Raw genomic sequence first — 18,926 nt, forward strand, 5'->3', positions numbered from 1 at the left:
GCCGATTATTGACTCAGCTGAAAACTAGGCGCGGAGAAAACCTGCAGTCTGTGACGACCTCTCGTATCATTTCGCACAGATCTTGAAAAAAAAAAGCGTAAAAATCTATCCAAATCCCAAAGTAACTGACCAAGCCAACCATAGTGAAGGTAGCTTCAAGTCAAGAATAACCTTCCCGTTAGCCGTCCCCAAAGAGCTAAATCGATGTGCAGAATCTTAATGGGTCTTTATATCTAGACCAAGATCACCATCTGTCTATGACTGGAGTCTAACACTAAGCTAAGTGAAATACCTCCATGAATGTAAATTTATAATGGGTGCGGTTTGTATTAAAACTTTTTCCATTTATTGTTGGCTTCATTAACTCAAAACACAATGTGTCCTTTTCTTTATATATTCACAATCACATTTCAGACTAATAATGGTTCTTAGAAGGTGCCAATCTCTCAATAGGCGCATGGCTAGATTCCCAACATCTTTTTTTTTTTTTTTCCTTTTTGAACAAGAATCACATTTCTTTCATAACTTCAACAAATCAGTACGGCTGGATTCACAACCTTTAATCCATTTCCATTAGCTTTGTGTATGTGTGTGTGGTGTGTGTATGAGAGAGAGAAAGCAAATTGGAAATTCTGGGTCCCATGTCAAGTTTAACCCATATAGGTTGGTTATGGGTCCAATAATGCCAGCCATCATTTTATATCTCAAGGTTCCATGTTTTCTTTTTGGAATTTTTTTCAGAAATAAAATTGGTCGAAACACTCATATCCGAAAATCTCTATTTAGGGGAGAAACATATGCAAAGAGAAATATCCTACTTTTTCTTCCCTTATCTAAATCTCCACCATTACTTCCTTTCGCATGTTAGGATATGGAGGAGATCAAATTTGTTAATAGAGAATAAAAGGTAAATTATAGGAAAAGGGGGTGGTGGGACCCTGTATACAAGTACGTCCCTTAACGAAATTTGGGCTCGATTTGCCCTATCCGTTTGTAAGGACGGTGGGGACACAAGAGAACTCATCATTACAAGTACATCCCTTTAACGAAACCTCAATACTTACTGGAAAAAAGTTTATATAGAGCCGAGGCTCTAAACAATATAATTAGAGCCCACCTCAAATATTTCATTAGAAGATGTTGGTTTGATGTTCAAATATCTGCAAATTGATCATCTCGACATCAATATGCATGGAAATGAGAGAAAAATGGATTTCAAATTTTAGAAATCGATCTTGTAATATATTTTTGGATTGTCAATTTTCAAGATTTCCAAATTTTCATAGATATGCTCAATCTACACTATTTTTGAAGCATTAATTTTATAATTAAAGATAAAAATATATTTTAAAGCTATCATAAAGATTCCCAATATTGAAACCACATTTCCTTACCCTAGTTGGATGTGTGCTTTATTTTGATTGTTTAGATCCTCGGCTCTATACGCCCCATTGGAACAAGTAAAACCTCACATCAAAACTCACATGAAATTGTAGATCTAAGTTTTAAAAACCTTCAAACTTATTATCAGGATTAGAATTTCAAGCCTTAAAAATAATGTATATTATACCACTATTTAAACTGTCCATTTCACCCTAAAACCAAATTCATGGATTTGCAAGATCTATATTATTTTTTGAGTTTTATTATTTCATATTTAATATCGAAAACTAATTTTACAGCCACCATATAAATTTTCAGAGTCCAAAGTGCTGTCCCAACAAAGATTCAAGGTAAGACACTGCTTTCTATTTATAAAGCCTCGGCCTTTGAAATTGTATCTTATAATGAGATTTTTAACAAGATATAAATGTCGCACCATTGGTATGTCAAAAACACACAAAAAGGCCATTTAACACGCGTTTCTATTACACAGCTCAGTTTAAGTTCAAACGGAAATTCCTATTTTGGTGGGAATTTCCAATATAATTTTTTTATGCATTGTTTCCAAAAAAAAGTGGAAATTCCTACCATTCCAGTAAAACAACGGGAAAGACATCTCATGGTCTTAAAAAATTTTAGAAAATAGCAGAAATAAAAAAGTTAAATATGAGAGATTATACATGAAAAAGATAAAACACTTAAATATCCGTATAAAATACCGAATGGTTTGAATTTAAATAAGGGCACAGTTCGCATCCGGACGCCTCCGTAGGTGTAGAGACACGGTGCCCTTCAAAATTTATCATGGTATATAATTTTGATGTAAACTGTTATTAGGATTATCTGAAAATCTGTTTTTAAATCTAATTATAAAATTTTAAATTTCAAAAACGATTAAAATCATATAGATCTATAAACATATGAAAATCTTGAAAATGGACGGTGCAAATAATATATTGTAAAATGCACTATTTTTGAGACTTAAAATCTTTTTATTTTCGATAGTCAAACATCTCAATGTCGAGATGATCAATCAGATGATTTTTCAACATTAAAACTACCTTTTCCGATGGATTTTTGAGGGACGGATTTTTTAGGGGCATCCATAGTAACATGTAGCATCCTTGTATAAACTTTTTCCATTAAATAAGGATAAAAATATCGGCATTTACTTCTCCGTTACATTAACTATAAAAAATTCGTCTAATTTCTCTTTTGGTGCAAAACACGTACCAATGGTAAGTTGAGGATATATACCGTTGACATAGAACTGTTTAGTTGAACATAGAAAACAAGTACTGTCGGAAAAATACAAGTGTCGGAAAAATGTAAGAAAATCACTACTTTTATAAATCCTAACATTCAATGAATTTGAATATTCAGAAAAAATGGGGCAAATTTGAATTTGGTCTTTAAATGTATCAGATATCGTATCCATTTTGTTTCTCTGGTATCACAGACATGAGACATCAAATCTGTCCTTGAAACATCCAAAATACCAAACTTTCTCACCCATGGGGTATGTGATTCGGGATCAAAATCACTTCTAACTAAACATTTCAAGCTCAAATGTCTGAATTAGGATCGAAATCCCACTGCAGGGAGAAGCAAAAGAGGCAAAATTCAGACACTAAAAAGATGGCAACATATGCAACCCTTAACCTTATGTTCACCACACACACACACACAAAAGCAGGCAGGGACAGAGAGAGAGCGATTGTCAAATAGTCTTTCAATCGCATTCATGAACAGAAAAACAGCAGCTACAAAGCAGTATTGGTACCAAAGATTCACAACCGGTTGATAGAGAGAGAGTGTCAAATAATCTGTCAATCGCATTCATGAAAATATTGAGAAAGACATAAAAACAGCAGCTGCAAGCATTATTGCTACTAAAGATACACAACCAGTAGCTTGTTCTTAGAACAACAACACCACAGGCCCGCAACGAACTTCTAGGGTTCACCACCGAGCTCCACACGGAGGTTGTCATATGGGTAGACTTTTGGTGTCTGCGCACAAAAAGAACCTTGGTACTTGTTAGACAACATGAAGATATCGAAACAATCAAGTGACATCTTTTACTTCATTTAGTTTTCACAACTTTACACACGACGTTTAAATTTTATCTTATTTCGAAATCTTATATACAAATACTAAAATCATATGTACTTTTACGAACCAGAGTAAAAACAAACCTCCAATCCAGTTCTTCATAAACATTCCCCCATGTTATTTTCAACTCCCTCTAGATGAATATAGCCATATATGGTTTCCATATCTCCTTCTATAGTGCGGCATATGACAGTGTTACATCTTAAAGCCCAATGGTATTCTCCATAATGCAAGTCACTATGAATGCAGCAGGGCACACCAAATATCTTCATCCAACAATTTAATTTTTGCTCCGTCCCTTTTTCTGGAAGGAGTTGGGCGAGCTACAAACCTTGGAATCCAAACCACCAAATCATTTGAACCCTCATTTGTTTTGATGTCACAATAGCAGCAGCAGCAGCCAGCAGCAACAAAGTTATAATGTACGTAATGTTTATCCATGTCCTATCATTTTATTTATTTATGGACTTTAATGTCTCGAACATCAAATTATAATAGAAATAGAGGTGTGTGGGGCCTTGACCAGTTATTGACATAATTTCTAGAGAAAGAAAGAGAAGCTTGGTGCTTTGGTGAACCCTAGTTATCTCTTCGAGAAAGAAAGGTTCCTCGAAGAGATCACATGTGCTTTCCTGAAATATAGTTGATTTTCTCTTCTTTTTCAAATTTCCTACATCAATTTGGTATCTGAGTTCAGGTTTTTTCAACATCAAGGCCAGAAAAATACAGCCAAGTCTAAGGTTTGCTGATTTTGGGCAAGGATTTGCTGATTTCAGCACATAGTTTGTCAAATTCAGCTTAGATCTTGCTGATTTCAGCTATGTTTGTTGATTCTCTGCCTAGGTTTTGTGACTGCTGTGGACCCATGGCAATGGAGGGGTTGATGAAGGGAAGCTCTCATAGATCAACCCCATGATCCCAGAGATGAGGCAATTGAAGAACTCAAAACGCAAGTTCAGCAACTTCTGCAGCAATTCGCGGATAACACTCACAGGCAAGATGGGGATCTTTCCACCCACGAAGATGTCGAATTTAATTCGTTCCACCATCACACTCCGCGTGTGGAGTTCAATGATGAGGACAGTGCCAGAAAACCTAGATGTGAGAGGCACCGCTATAGGATTTTTGACATGAAGTTTACCTTTTTGACTTTGATGGTGAGCCTCAACTCGAGGAGTTTATAGATTGGATAACTACTTTAGAAAGAGTTTTTTGTTATACAGAGGTTCCTACAAATAAAAGAGTAAAAATGATTGCCATACGATTTAAGCAAGATGCCTCAACAATGGTGGGAACAACTTGGGGATAAAATGGAGAGAATTGGAATGCCCTAAATTAATACCTAGGAGAAGATGAAAAAGAAATTCAATACATCAATGAATTTCATCAATTAATGGCTCGAAGTGATGTGGTTAAAAGAAAGAAAGTACCTAGCTCGCTACGTAGGTGGGCTTAGAAATCTATACAAGATGTGTTGCTACAGTTTTATTCGAAGCTTACAACCTTGCAGTTAACGTTGAAGCCCAAGAGAGGCATCCATCATCAAGGTGGGGCACAGCCCAAGGTGGTACAAGTAGCTAGAGAAGCGATTTTATATTACAAAGTGGGAATTTATTGGCTGGACAGACCAACACGGCTGTTGGTTCGTCCAAACAACAGGATATTATCAGTTTTGGGGGTGGTTCTACTCACCCGTATTACTGAAACAACAACATTATTAAGTGTTTTAAGTATTAGAGAAACAAACACATCGTTGCTCAATCACCAAATAGGAAGTTTGTTGCACTTTTTTGAGGAAGTTTTGAAAGAGGACAGCAAGTTATCATTTGATGGAACCTTGTTTATAATGAGGAACTAGAGGAGGAAGAATCTAAAATGACAGTTAGTGACAATAGATAGACTTCAGTGATCCGACGAAGCATGATTATACCCTGAGTAGTAGACAAGGCAGATTGGTTGCGCACTAATATTTTCACACTCAATGCACAGCCTATGGGAAGGTTTAGTCTTATTATCAATGGGGTGAGTTGCAAAAAATATTGTTTCTCAAGAGATGGTGGACAACTAAAATTGAAGACGGAACGCCACCCAAAGCCATACAAGATCGCTTCGTTCAAGAAAGGAAATGAGTTAACAATTTCTAAATGTTGTTTAGTTTCTTTCTGCATTGGAAAACCCTACAAAGATGAGATATGGGGTGATGTCGTGCCTATGGAACAACTTGGCCATATTTTTTTATAATGTTAACTGTAAGGAGAAAGTACATCACGCGAAGATGAAAACCAAAGACCAGGCCTCTTACCAAAAAATAGACCTATCGAGATGGTCTAGGACATACAAAAAATGGGTTAGTACAAGTGCAGAAAACCTATCTTAATAAAAGAAAAGCCATATACAAAAATCCTGGTCACACTGGGTCACAAGACAGTTGAGAGCGCTCCATCTTTGGCCAGCTGATCCACCATGCCATTGGACTCCCTCCAGGTAGGCCTCCATGAGATGGCTATATCCCTGCAAATGTGAGTAATCTCGTAAAAAATTGTTGCGAGGTACTAGGGGCAAGGTGAGGAGCCGGAGGCCCAAGTGATGATGTTTTGAGCATCTCCTTCAATGATCAAGGGTTGACTCCAAGAGGGATCGAATTGTCTGAGTCTAGATAGGAGTGCCTTAGACTCAACTAGTAGTGAGTCTGTGTGGCCAATGTTCCTAGAGAAGGAAGAGAGAATATTCCCGAGGTGGTCTCGAAAAGTTCCACCCACACCTGCTGGCCCAAGGTTACTGAGTGAGCACCCGTCGAAATTGAGTTTGGTCTAGCCCTCAGGGGGAGGGGTCCAGACGCAAGACTGAGAATGTCTAGGGGAACAGTTGTAGATAAGGTTTTTCCATTGGAGCAAGAAATTCATGGAGGGGGTTCCTTTGAAATGCTAGAAGAAGACTGCAGCCGTTATCTTACAAAGGAGGGTAGGAACCTCGATTTTGACCCCACGAAAAATTCTGGTATTTCTCTCGGTCCAAATGACCCAAATCAATGTTGTTATGGACTCCTTTCTCAAGGTCCTACCTGCTTTGGGCCACAGTGTGTCAAGGGAGAGATGGTAAAGGGCCGGGATGAAGAGAGGGGTAAACCAGTTGAGGCCAAAGAGTTGAAGCAGAGAACCCCACAAATTGTGAGGAAGTTGATAGTAGATGAAAAGGTTGGAGTTGCTTTCTTCATCCATGAGGCACATCGCGCAGAGATTGGGGATATGAACCCCTCAATGCTGAAGATGATCAACAGTGAAAGCCTTTTGCGAAATAACGATCCAGGTCAAGGCTTGAACTTTGTGTGTGTGTGTGGGGGGGGGGGGGGGGGGGGGGGGGGAGGGAATGGATGGCCAAGCTTGAGCAACAATGGATCTAGGGAAGAAAGCGTAGGAACCATAGTTACCGAAATCTCTCCACCAACCTCGCGTTTCCGGTTCTGAAACCCGATTCCGTGTTTCTATTAAGGAATATCCATGAAAACCATTTTTCAGAACCAAGAAAACTCGATTCCTTAATTTTGGAATCTCGATTCAACACATCTTTAGAAACGATTTTTCGGAACCAAGGAAACTCAATTCCTTAATTTTGGAATCTCGATTCAACACATCTTTAGAAACCATTTATCGGAACCAAAGAACTCGATTCTTTAATTTCGAAATCTCGATCCAACACATCTTTAGTAACTTAAACCCATTAATTTTGGGTAGACGTTTCCAAATATATCGAATCTAGATTCCAACGAGGATTAAATCTTGATTCCACGTCAATTCGAGTAGAAATGTTCTTTCGAATGCTTCTAGTGGTTGTAGGAATTCATTATTTTATTTGTGCCACCGTGGACAACATTTACTTTAAATTTAAAATATAACTGGTAAATACAACACATACAATTAAAAGTAAAACTATGGAGTAGACATAATCCTATTTTGTCTTTATAATAATAAATTTAGAAATACTTCTCTTTTGTATATAATGACCGTAAGTTCAATAATCAACACCAGTCACTTTAAAATTTGGGAAACCTTCTAATAAGAGATATCCAATATATGTTCTAAAGTTGATAAGGCTCAAGATGTGCTTGTGGCTTCCTTCTCCATAAAAAATGAAATCTCGATTTTTGATAGGGGTCGTCAAACGCATTCCATAGTCCATATTATTGTAAATCTTGATCTCAAACTGGTATGAATCTCTGGTCCATATACGTCAAAAACTTGATTCCAAATATGTTAGAATCACGATTTGAAATAGCAACATATCTTTGTTCCACATATGCCAGAAACTCGATTCCATAGATGTCAGAACTCGATTCCGCATATTAATGAATCTTGACTCCCAGAGTGTCGATTCATGGGCATGGGAATCTCGACTCCAAAGATGACAGAATCTTGATTCCATATGTGGATGAAACATGGATCTATTTCGGTCGAAACACGATTCTCAAAAACTAAGAATCTCGTTCTTAGCGATTCCTATTGTCCGGACAACGATTCCTATGACAGGAATCTTCTTACCGGCAACAATTCTGTGATTCCGGTTCCTAAATCGATTCGGGCTCCCAGGCGTTTCCAACAACTGTGGTAGGAACATGGCATCAGCAGTCTCTTGTAAAAAGAGGCAACAGAAAACCTTCCCGAGGGTGAAGGGGTCCAAATGATTTGGTCAGAGCTAGAGAAGGCCAAAAACGTGGAGGGCAACATGGATGACAGGGTAAGGAAATCAGAGGTTTGGAGGTCAGAGAGGGGCCACCTGAAAGGACTTTCGTCTACTGGAAGACCATCTGGTCTTAAAGCCATTCCTATTGTCATATTTCTCAAAGCTTCTTTCACTTCAAATATCATAATACTACGAATGTAACTATATATATATAATGAAACAATCTTTAAAAACCATGTTAAGACCATTTGTTTGACCCTAATTTTTAAAAAATACATTATTTTTATTCCAACGAACAATCACAAAAAGGTGAAATTTGAAAACACAGCCTAAAAAGTGTTCTTTTTAGCCCTATAGGCTGTCTATTTTGGTAAGATACTTAGATCTAGGCCTTAGAAGGATTTTTCCCTTTCCAATTTTTTTAGATGGCTTTACTATCATTAGATGAACAACGTTAAAAAAGAAAAAAAAAAAAATTCGTTCGTAAAGACCTAGATCTTGAAATTCACCAAATAGATGGTCTAGATTTATTGTTAGAGGGATTTAATTTGATCCTATCTAAGAGCAAATTGAATTTTATTTTTTTTGGGATTGACTATTGGGATGAAGAGAGAGTGTATGCACGTTTTGGGTCCATACAAATGTCACAAATATAGCTTTCTAGAGGTGTAATTTCATTATATTATAATGACATGGTGACATGAAATCACTCCCATACACACACACATGCACATGCACCCACACACACACACACACATATATATACAAGATTGGTTGATTTTTCCTCTTATCCCTCCAATTAAAACTCAAATCAAGAGATTGAATCCACCTTTTACCGGTTGAACCTCATGTACCATGTTATTTTCACTTTTGCCCTCTTTCTTTCCCAAAAGCCATTTTCCTCTCCCTCCATGTTTGTCCTCTCTCTCCATGTACCCCAGAGTTACACAGTTCCTCTCTCTGCCGTACCCAAGCTCACTGCAACCAAAAGCTCCTAAGCTTCTTGGTTCTCATAGGCCTAACAGAACATGGCTCTCGGTTTTCAAATTTTCAATAGTTTAGAAAAACCTGTAACCCTTATGCTAACCATTGGAAATTTTTGCTTCCAAGATTCAGAATCGACACAAACCTTCTTATAAACTACCATTTTCCCTTTGTGCTCAGAAAAATCATTTGATAAAACTTAATATTCAGAGAAGGTCGATCGGAAAGTGCCAGCAATAGCTAAGGTAAGCCCCCAAACAACAATTGAGAAAAAGAGAGTTGAAGATGCTTTTCACAACCATTCGAAATCAACAAAGAAGCACCCAAAATTCAAAACTATGAAGAAAAACCCAAATTCGCACATTTACCACTTAAAAGCCAGAATCCAAGATTGGGTTACACAAACCAAATAGGAGCTTTTTGAGGTGGATTTTTGAAAAACACAAACCAAACCATCCCTGAAGAGAGAGAAATATTAGACTTTGAAAGTGCAAGGCGCCCACCATATATATAGAGAGTACAAAACGGCATTTGTAAGAGTGCATTTGTTCGAAACTGATTCGAAATTCTAAAATTCCATCTCTCTCTCTCTCTCTCTCTCTCTCTCTCTCTCTCCCCTCCCAAAAAAAAAAAATGCTCATCCATAATTGCAGTTGTTACAAGCTCTGATTAGCTGTTGTTAAAGCTAGAAATTCGTACACAAATTTCACAAGTTTCCAATTTGAATCAGAAGTAGATCTGGAGATCAAATCTCAAACCCTATTCAGCTAAACCAAAATGCTAGCTGCTAGTGCCAATTAACACTGATCATGAAACAGAGCAAAATGGTTTGCAAGCTTGAGGGTATCTGTAAACAGCAGCAAGAGGAAATCGAAAGCTTGGGGCTATCTCGAGAGAAAAAATGGCTTTTGGGGAGGGAACACCAGGAAAAATGAAAATAACATCAGTGTTTCAGATGGAGGAGTTCACCAGTAAAAGGTGGATTCAACCTCGACGCTGGGTTTTATTCGGAGCGAAGGGCTAAAATCACCTCAAGTCTATATATTCAAATTAATTTCTATGGATCACATAAAAATCGCATCGGTGACATTTAAATGGCGCTTGAAAAATCTCATAACACGTGCATTCACCCTTTCTTGCATGGCCAGAATGCAACATATGCTTATGCCTGGGGCAGTCACACAATTCATGCACACACTTGACCATTATTGGTCAACACACTTGCACAAGTTCATGCTTTTATCCAGTCGGGTCACAGATTACCATGAAAGACATCACAAAGTCATGGTGGTCAACAAAATCCCACCAGCTATCACTCTAAATCAATAGCCCTCTCCAATCTCATGTGTGCTAGGCCACCAAGGATTCGCATGCATAAGAAATGGGAGGTCTTGAGACTAGATAACACTACCTCATACAGGTTTCTCGATTCGGAGAGGCAGCTAAATGGCCCAAACTAGCACTATTTTGTATAGGACATGGAGATCATTTATGATTTGTTCTGTTGCCCAGGGAGATTCTGCACACCTCACTTAGCCCACACACATGATGTCAAGAAGGAGCTCTGACACCAACCACCTATTTTCACAAAATGACTTCTCTCAACTTAGGGGCCGTTTGGGTACCTGAAAATCTATTACAAGGAAACATATTACAAGGAAATATGAGATTTACCATGTTTCAGTACACTTCAACTGTAAGAAAATGGAAATAAATTACACAAGATTTTCCCAAAATACGTGAAATCTATTACACGCAGGGTGGCTGTGAAATCCATTACGCGCTTAACGGGTAATCTAACTACGCGCATCTCTTGCCCAAAAAAACAAAAAAAAAATCCTCTATCCCCGCCATTCTCCCTCTCTCTTGCGCACATCCATTTCTACTTTCTCGCTCCAAACTCCACTTATACGTGTTTGCACATCCTGCGCACATCCATTTCTACACTCTCCTGCACATCCATTTCTACATCCCCTCTATCCCCAATTTGGGTTGTAGCCCTCATCTGAAGCCATCAGCTCTCATATTATTATGTCATCGCTCTTCAAGCCCTTGAAGAAATTTTAGGTATGTTTTATGTTGTTTTTAATTTTTCTCATCAATCCAAAAGGGATTTGGATTGATGGGTTGTTGCAGAAGATTTCTGAGATCCCCTCATTAGATGAAGACTGGACCTCAATATCAATTTGAGATACCCCTGTCTTCTGATCCTCTGTTCTGTGTTGCCTTTCTTTTGATCCTCAATTTGAGGGGGTTCTCTCCCATTAGCTGGTTTTCTCCCTCTTTTTCTTGGTTTTCTCTTATTAGACTGAACCAATTTATTCTCTCTACAGTTGCCTCTATGACGTAGTGATCCCCATTAAAGCTAATTTGCTTATGTTGCTTCTGCTGTTGAGTTTGGTTCACTTTGTTTCTCTATGCACCACCATTTCTCATATTTTTTCCAGACATAACTAAACAGTAGCAATGTATTTCCCAGGTTGTATCTAAATACTACCCAAACAGTAACAATCCATTTGCATGTAATGTATTGCGCAGTAATGTGTTAAGTCAGTAATATATTTCACATACAATATATTTCAAGTTATCAAAACGATCCCTTACTCTCTCTCTCTCTCTCTCTCTCTCTCTCTCACACACACACACACACAATCACAGGAAAGAGTTCCACCTTAGGAAAGCAAGAGCTCCCTGCCCAAGCCGTGAAGGAGTTCCACCTTAGGGAAGACAGAGCTGCCCTGCCTAAGCCAATGCAAAGGGAAATAGGAGTTTGCTTGTAGTGAGGGAAAGGAGAACCGGAAGTGGTTTGCCTCAAACACCAAATGATTTTCTTCTAGGCCTTGCTCACTCTCGTCTGCATCATCTGTCATAGGGCTGAGTTTTACCCACACCACGCGGAAGCATAAAATGCAAGTCAAGGCCAGTCTTCCACAAGAACACATAAGAGGAATGGAGCTAGAGAAGCACATGCACACAAGGCACACAGATCTGGAGCTATTCAGTCTCCTCCTTCTCTAGGAAACTCCTTGAACCCCCTACCCTCCCTCACGCCCCTGTTTCCAAAGCTGCTAAAGCCCGCTCCTCCTTTGCTCCCCCCAAGATAAAGGTTTTCATTTGGACAGCCCTCGTCGAGAGAGCTCTCACAGTCGACCAATTGCAAAGGAGTCCTGCCTATTCCCAACCATTGCGCAATGTGCAGGGGTGCGGAAGAAACAAATGCTCATCTCTTCCTTCACTGCCTTATTGAACAAGCCCTATGGAGTTCTCTGCTCCAACTCTTCAAATGGCAATGGGTCACCTCCCGATCTGTCCCTCTCCTCTTCTCCTCTCTCCACCCCAATACCTGGGCCAAATCAGGTATCCTACTGTCGAAGGCCTCTATGACAGCCTTGCTTTGGAGTCTTTGGATCGAGTGCAACACTAGGATCTCTTAAGGGGAATACTCCTCTTTGACTGCCCTATTCGAAAAACTCAAAGCAATGGTAATCTTTTGGGCCTCAAATCATCCCACCTTCAAAGCTTTCCCCCTTCAGCTTTTCATCAAGACTGGCAAGCCTTACTTCACTTCAACCCACACCGTATACCTTGCGTCCCTCGTTGGAAAACTGCAAAGCCTGGCTTAGTCAAATTCAACTTTGACGGATGTTCTCTAGGCAATCCTAGACCTGTGGGAATTGGAGGCCTCTACTGGAACAATGAGGGTGCAGTTCTGATTTCCTTCTCGAAACATATTGGCCTAGCAGACTCTCAAACAGCAGAGGCTCTTGCTCTCCTTGAAGGCCTTGACTCTTTGACCCCACATGGAGCCTGGCTTGGTGGTTGAAGGTGACTCACGTAATATGATCTCTTAGGCATCTGGTTCTATAGCATGCCCCTGGTACTTGATACACATCTTTGATGAAATCTCTCATCTTACTAGAGGCCACCCACTCTCTTGGAATCACGTTTGGAGAGCAACTCAGATGCGGATTCACTAGCCAAAGCTGGGGCAACTAATGCAAGTGTCTGAGTGCATTTTTCAAGATCCAGTCCTACCTTCCCCTAGACCTCCGCCATTCTCGTCTACTTCCATGGCTACCATTTTTTGTTTTCAGTCCACTTAAGGTGGTTTTGTACAAAGCTCACAACTTGTGGTGAGACAATTTTTGTTGTAAATAGCTTCCATTTCAGGAAGCCAATTTTTGTACCCTTTACCTACATTAATACAAACCAGTTAGCATTCTTTAAAAAAAAAACAAAAAAAAAAGGATAAAAAATAGTTGTAGCTCACGCTTCTCCATACACTTGCTCATATATAGCCACAAATGCCTCTCAAGGGTCAAGGAAAGGTGTTTCTACAACCCTGAGTATGTCCACACAATAACCATCAATAGTGATTAAAAACTAGTGACCCGACTAGGAATCACCTGAGTTTGTTGGGGATCAGGAACCTGGAGCCAGGTTGGAACATTGGAATCACCCGATCCTCCTAGTCCTTTAGCATCTAAATTTTTTTCCATTTTTGTTAAGCATAGGCCGAATAGACTTGGGAATCACTCTAGTCTAACTTGGTAGATCAAAAACAAGACCACATGCGACTTGAAGCCATACTCTAATATTTCAAACATTTCCCATCAATTACACACACTACTCCCAACCACTTAATGTAGCAATTACAAGCTTAGCCCCCACCATCAATGGCTTACCATGGCTCATTAATAGGGATGGGTGGGAGGGAGGGAGCCCTGCCCACCGCCGGCAGGAGGAGGAGGGGGGATAGGTGTGGTCTTACTGGTGAGGTTATCCCATTCTACAAGTCCTTATAGTCCCATGCATACCAAATAAAACATGCAACATCACAACCACCAAAGGCCATGGCTCATCAACGAGGAAGGGCTGGCGACCAGTCAGGTCAACTCCTTCTACAAGTCATTATAGTCCCATGCATACCAAACATGCAACATCACACAGCCATTAACAGCCAAACAGGCTCATTACATTTGCACTCACCCTCTCTCGCATGGCCTAACTGCTACATATGCCCATGTCTGGGTTAGTCACACAATTGGAACACACACTTGACCATTATTAGTCAACACACCTGACCAGCCAAGTGTATGATCAACAACACCTGTAGCACATGAGTCATGCTTCTGCCTGTCAGGTCGTGTTGATCATGGATTGACCATGTAAGACACCGCTATTGGTCTTGTAAGACACCGCTATAGGTCTTGGCGGTTGACAAAAGCCCACCAGCCATTAAAGCACTAGACCTCTCCTGTCTCATGTGTGCTATGTCGCCAAGGCTTCACATGCACAAGGAATGCCTTGAGACTGGATATCATCAGGTTTCTAGTTTCAAATAATTTCTAGTTTCAAAAGAAAAGAAATAGACATTTGACCAGGTGGCTAGCCTAGCACAGGAAACTTGCAGTTCATTTTTTATTTGTTATGTTGCCAAGGGAGGCCTTGCACACCTCGCTTAGTCCATACATGACTTCAAGAAGGAGCTTTGATAGCAATCACCTATTTTCACAATCCAAAAGAACTTGTCTATCAAACTTATTGATGGATATCTCCCTCTCTCTCTCTCTCTCTCTCTCTCTCTCTCTCTCTCTCTCTCTCTCTCTCACACACACACACACACACACACACACACACACAACATACGCACCCATGGGGAAGGAGCTCCACCTTAGGAAAGCAGGTGCTGCATGCCCTTGCCATTGCAAAGGGTAATAGGAGTTCGCTTGTAAAGAGGGAAAGGAGAACCAAATGTGGTTAATCTCAATCACCTAATCATGTCCTTCCCAGGCTTACTCTCATTTGTATCATCTGTCATAGGGCTGATTTTTACTTTAGCCACACCGTGCGACACCTAGAGAAAGCCAAACCTAGAACTAAGCCAAGGTCAGTCTTCCTCAAAAACACAAAAGAGGAATGGAAGCTAGACAAGCACACAAGACACACATAAAGCACAAAAAATGGTTGTAGCCCACTCTCATTTCTATATAAACTTTGTCATTTAAAGCCACAAAGGCCTCTCAAGGATCAGGGAAAAGCAGTTATATAGCCCTGACCATGCCCACACACTAAACCATCAACAGCAATTTAAAAACCACTGGCCTGACGAGCAATCGCCGGAGTTTGTTCGGAAAAGGGAGCCTAGCAGTTCCATGTTGAAAAACCCTTGAATCACCAGTTTTTCTAAATTCCGTAGAATGTTTAAATTTTTTGGTTAAACATATCCTGAATAGAATTGAGAACCACTCCAGTCTGACCTAGTAAATTATAATCAAACCCACGGTGATTTGGAGCCAGCTTCTAATTTTTCAAACACGGCCCATAGATTACACACAAAGCCCTAAACGCACCACCACTACAGCCCACCATGTAGTGTAGTAGTTACAAGCTTCAGCCCCCACATCAATGGCTTGTCCATGGCACATTAACCAGGGGGCAGGTTCTTACTTGTCAGGTCAACCCATTCTACATATTGTCCCATGCATACCAACTCAAACGTACAACGGCTAATCGAGCTCATTATGCATTCACTACATTTACTTTCGCATGGCCTGACTAATACATATGCCCATGTCCGGGATCTCACACAATTTGAACACACACTTAACCATTATTGGTCAACACCAAACCAACTCAGGTGTATATCAACCAAACATATAGCATATGTACCATGCTTAGGTCCCATCAGGTCATGTTGGTCATGGATTGACCATGTAAGACACCACTATTGGTCTTGGTAGTACACAAAATCCCACCAGCTATCACTCTAAAGCGTTAGACCTCTCCAATCTCATGTTTGTTACCACCAAGGTCTCACATGCATAAGGAAGGATTATTGGACTGCGGCAAACTATGGAGCCTCTTCATCCAAAGAGAACTAAATCTAATACGATTGCTAAATGTTGATGATTTTTGTCATTATTCGTGCAACAGATGGCTAGACATGTCGTCATTCAAAACGTTTTACATTCTAACAACAAACTCACTTCTTTAGCTTGCCTTCATGCTAAAATATCATTCACAATCCACTTTTTCACTTCCACTCAATGCTTATACATTCCTTTGCAAATTTCCAATGTAACAGCAGACCTAATGCTTCATCTTATCCAGAATAAGATGCCATTTGGATGAATAGATCACAAAGTAACTACCAACCATCTACTAAAAAAAGTGTAGTTCATCGTTTGCAAAGGATCTAATCCTTCCTAAATTACTCAACTAAGAAAGAAATTAAAAAAAAAATACTAATTACAGAATATGAATCATGGATATAAAATATATACAAGCAATTGATTTTCATGTTTTAAATCTATATATTCAAACCAAAATAAATTTTCAAATATGAAAAGCAAAAGAAACAAAAAATAGAAAAAGAAGTTAAGGAAGTAGTATGTATCTACCATATGAACAATGCAAAAGTAAAAATTATCTATAAACTCATCATAAAGCGTAATCTATTAAAGGGGCACTAAACTAATACATGAACAATGTAGAATAACTACGCTGCAAGCGAGAAAGATTGTAAACTTACAAATGGAATTTTTGATGCTTTGTCATTCCATACAGCTAAGAGTCCGAGAGATGCAAAAAACCCCAAACCTCCACATAGCCAAGCTAAGGCCTCATACTGAAAAACAAAAGACAAAACAAAAATTCAGTCAAGAGCTAAGTCAATAAAAATCCGTTGCTGCTGATCATAACAGGTAAAAACATAAGACGGATAAGAAACCCATTATCCCATGCTCACATGTGCATCAGTTTCAAAAATAAAGACAGAAAAAATGGCATAAACAACAAAAAAAGTACATGCCATACCAGCCTAAACATTTTTGACATAATATTGAATCATCTAAACTGAAAACGCCTGGATCTACCGACAAAGGATAATTTATTTACTGTTGAAAGGACTACAGCGGGAGAGATAACAACTAAAATACTTCCCTAACTGGCACTCTTGATGCATTAGGTTAGATGGGAGACTCTACATCTTGTATCATAGGCCCATGCAGAAGATAGAACTACTAGAGCCACTTGACGATGACACTAACTTTTTATAGAACTGATACGCCAAAACTTTTTTACGTCAAGGGAACAGCTCCTCCTAAGTCTCCAGAGCAGAAAAAAGGAAGAGAGAAGAAACCGTCCCCCTAAAAATGAAGGAATTAGGAATTGCCAACCACCATTTCAAAATTTTGTTTTTTAAACATTGCCATTTATGCTCAAAGTCCTCAAGAAACGCAAGACTCAGTAGAATGTAATCACCATTTCCAAAAATTTAATAACACATGGCTACTTACAAGTTGAACTAATCCAATGGATCATATACCAAAACATGATCTTGTCTTGGATTCCATCCCAAAACCAATCAAGGACAATTAGTTATCAATAATAATAATAGAGATAGGAACCTAATAATAATAATAGCAATATATTCTATTCGATACATTCAATAACAACAGAACAGAACTCAATGTTGTGAACAACAGCAATCCCAAAACTCACATTAGAATATACAGCACTCAACTTCATACTATAGAAGCCTCGAAGGTTTCCATAAGAAAAAGAAACAATGTCTAAAGAGAACCTGTAACTAGCACCACTCGAAGCACATTTCCCCGTTATCGATCAACATACAAAGCATTTAGGGATTACCTCCCCAACCGTTGTAGCCAACTTATCCAAGCAGGGCTCTGGATAAGCAGTCCCATTGTCCCAGATCAGCTCATCATTCACCGGAAGCTGAAGTCAATGTTCAGAACAAAACAGAGGTAAAAAAAGAACCCAAGTCACCATAATCTCAAAAGTAAAAGAAGATCAAAAGCAATTAAATTGCACCAAATCAAAGAGTCATATAAGAAGAAAAGGAAAAAGGTTCCCAATCACCAGCAATTGATTCTCCATTTTAATCAAGGAATCCAGTGAAAAAACCGACTTTCTGCGGTGTGGAAACACACCATGATTTTTTTGATAGATTACTAATTATTTGAGATTGAAAGGGGAAAGCAGAAAATAATCAAAAAGGGTATGTATCGATTGACTGATTCATTATTTGGGGTGAGAGTAAGAGCTCACAGGCTTGTCAGGAACTATGTGTTTTCCAACAGGGAGGCCCATGCCGGAACGGTGGCGGAGAGAGGAACGCCCTCTCAACAACAACCCATTCCCTCCCAGAATCCGGGCCGCAGCGCTGCTCAATTTCGCCGCCATTTTCTTTCTTCCTCTCTCTTTCCTTTTGTTATATTCTCTTTCTTTCTTCCTCTTTCAACTCTTACTGCTTCTCTTCTCTCCCTGTCCCTCTCCCTCTCCCTCACCTCCTCCTCAGAGATTCCCAGCCCTCCTCTCTCCCGGTATCTCTCAGTCTCAGCCGAACAGTACAGGCGCACACTCTTGAACGGCCAGAAATTAATTTTATTTTTCATGGAACTGTCCACGAGGACTTTCATCTCTTATACATCGAGGTTAGAATCGTTCACGATCAATAGATCAAATTGGATGGCTCGGGGCGAATTGGATGGCTCGGGGCGAATGGAGTCCGAGAATTATAATTTTAGAAATTTGTTTTATTCAATGGCAGTATTATAGTCAAATTTAAAAGAAAAAAAAAGTGATTGAAACCTCCATGGATAAATGTAAAAAAAATAAATGATTTTAAGAAAAAGTTTATATAAAGATGCAACTTTATAATGTAGAACTACGGATGCACCTCAAAAATCCATCGAAAAAAGTAGTTTTAATGTTGAAAAATCGTTTGATAGATCACCTCG

At 39.3% G+C, this 18,926-nt stretch overlaps 1 protein-coding gene across 1 annotated transcript; it reads right to left on the reverse strand.

Annotated features, from left to right (window-relative positions):
- Positions 1–3,100: 3,100 nt before the first annotated feature.
- On the reverse strand, positions 3,101–18,581 carry LOC18425429 (NADH dehydrogenase ubiquinone 1 beta subcomplex subunit). The gene is made up of 4 exons (XM_006829978.4): positions 18,235–18,581; positions 17,815–17,901; positions 16,694–16,789; positions 3,101–3,395 (listed from the first exon to the last, which is right to left on the reverse strand). Exons 1-4 carry the CDS (start codon positions 18,367–18,369, stop codon positions 3,339–3,341), a joined length of 375 nt encoding a protein of 124 aa, XP_006830041.1. The 5' UTR covers positions 18,370–18,581; the 3' UTR covers positions 3,101–3,338.
- Between the last annotated feature and the right edge of the window lie 345 nt (positions 18,582–18,926).

The sequence above is a fragment of the Amborella trichopoda genome, chromosome 7 (genome assembly GCF_054954075.1).
Source record: "Amborella trichopoda isolate Santa Cruz 75 chromosome 7, AtrichopodaSantaCruz75HAP2 v2.0, whole genome shotgun sequence".
NCBI lineage: Eukaryota > Viridiplantae > Streptophyta > Magnoliopsida > Amborellales > Amborellaceae > Amborella > Amborella trichopoda.

Excerpts from the sequence above, each read along its gene's own strand:
- LOC18425429 (XM_006829978.4), bottom strand. The coding sequence starts at position 18,369 with ATGGCGGCGAAATTGAGCAGCGCTGCGGCCCGGATTCTGGGAGGGAAT. Across the intron at positions 16,790-17,814 it reads TGGCTACAACGGTTGGGGAG|TATGAGGCCTTAGCTTGGCT; the intron begins GTAATCCCTAAA and ends TTTGTTTTTCAG. Across the intron at positions 3,396-16,693 it reads AAGCATCAAAAATTCCATTT|ACACCAAAAGTCTACCCATA; the intron begins GTAAGTTTACAA and ends TTTTGTGCGCAG.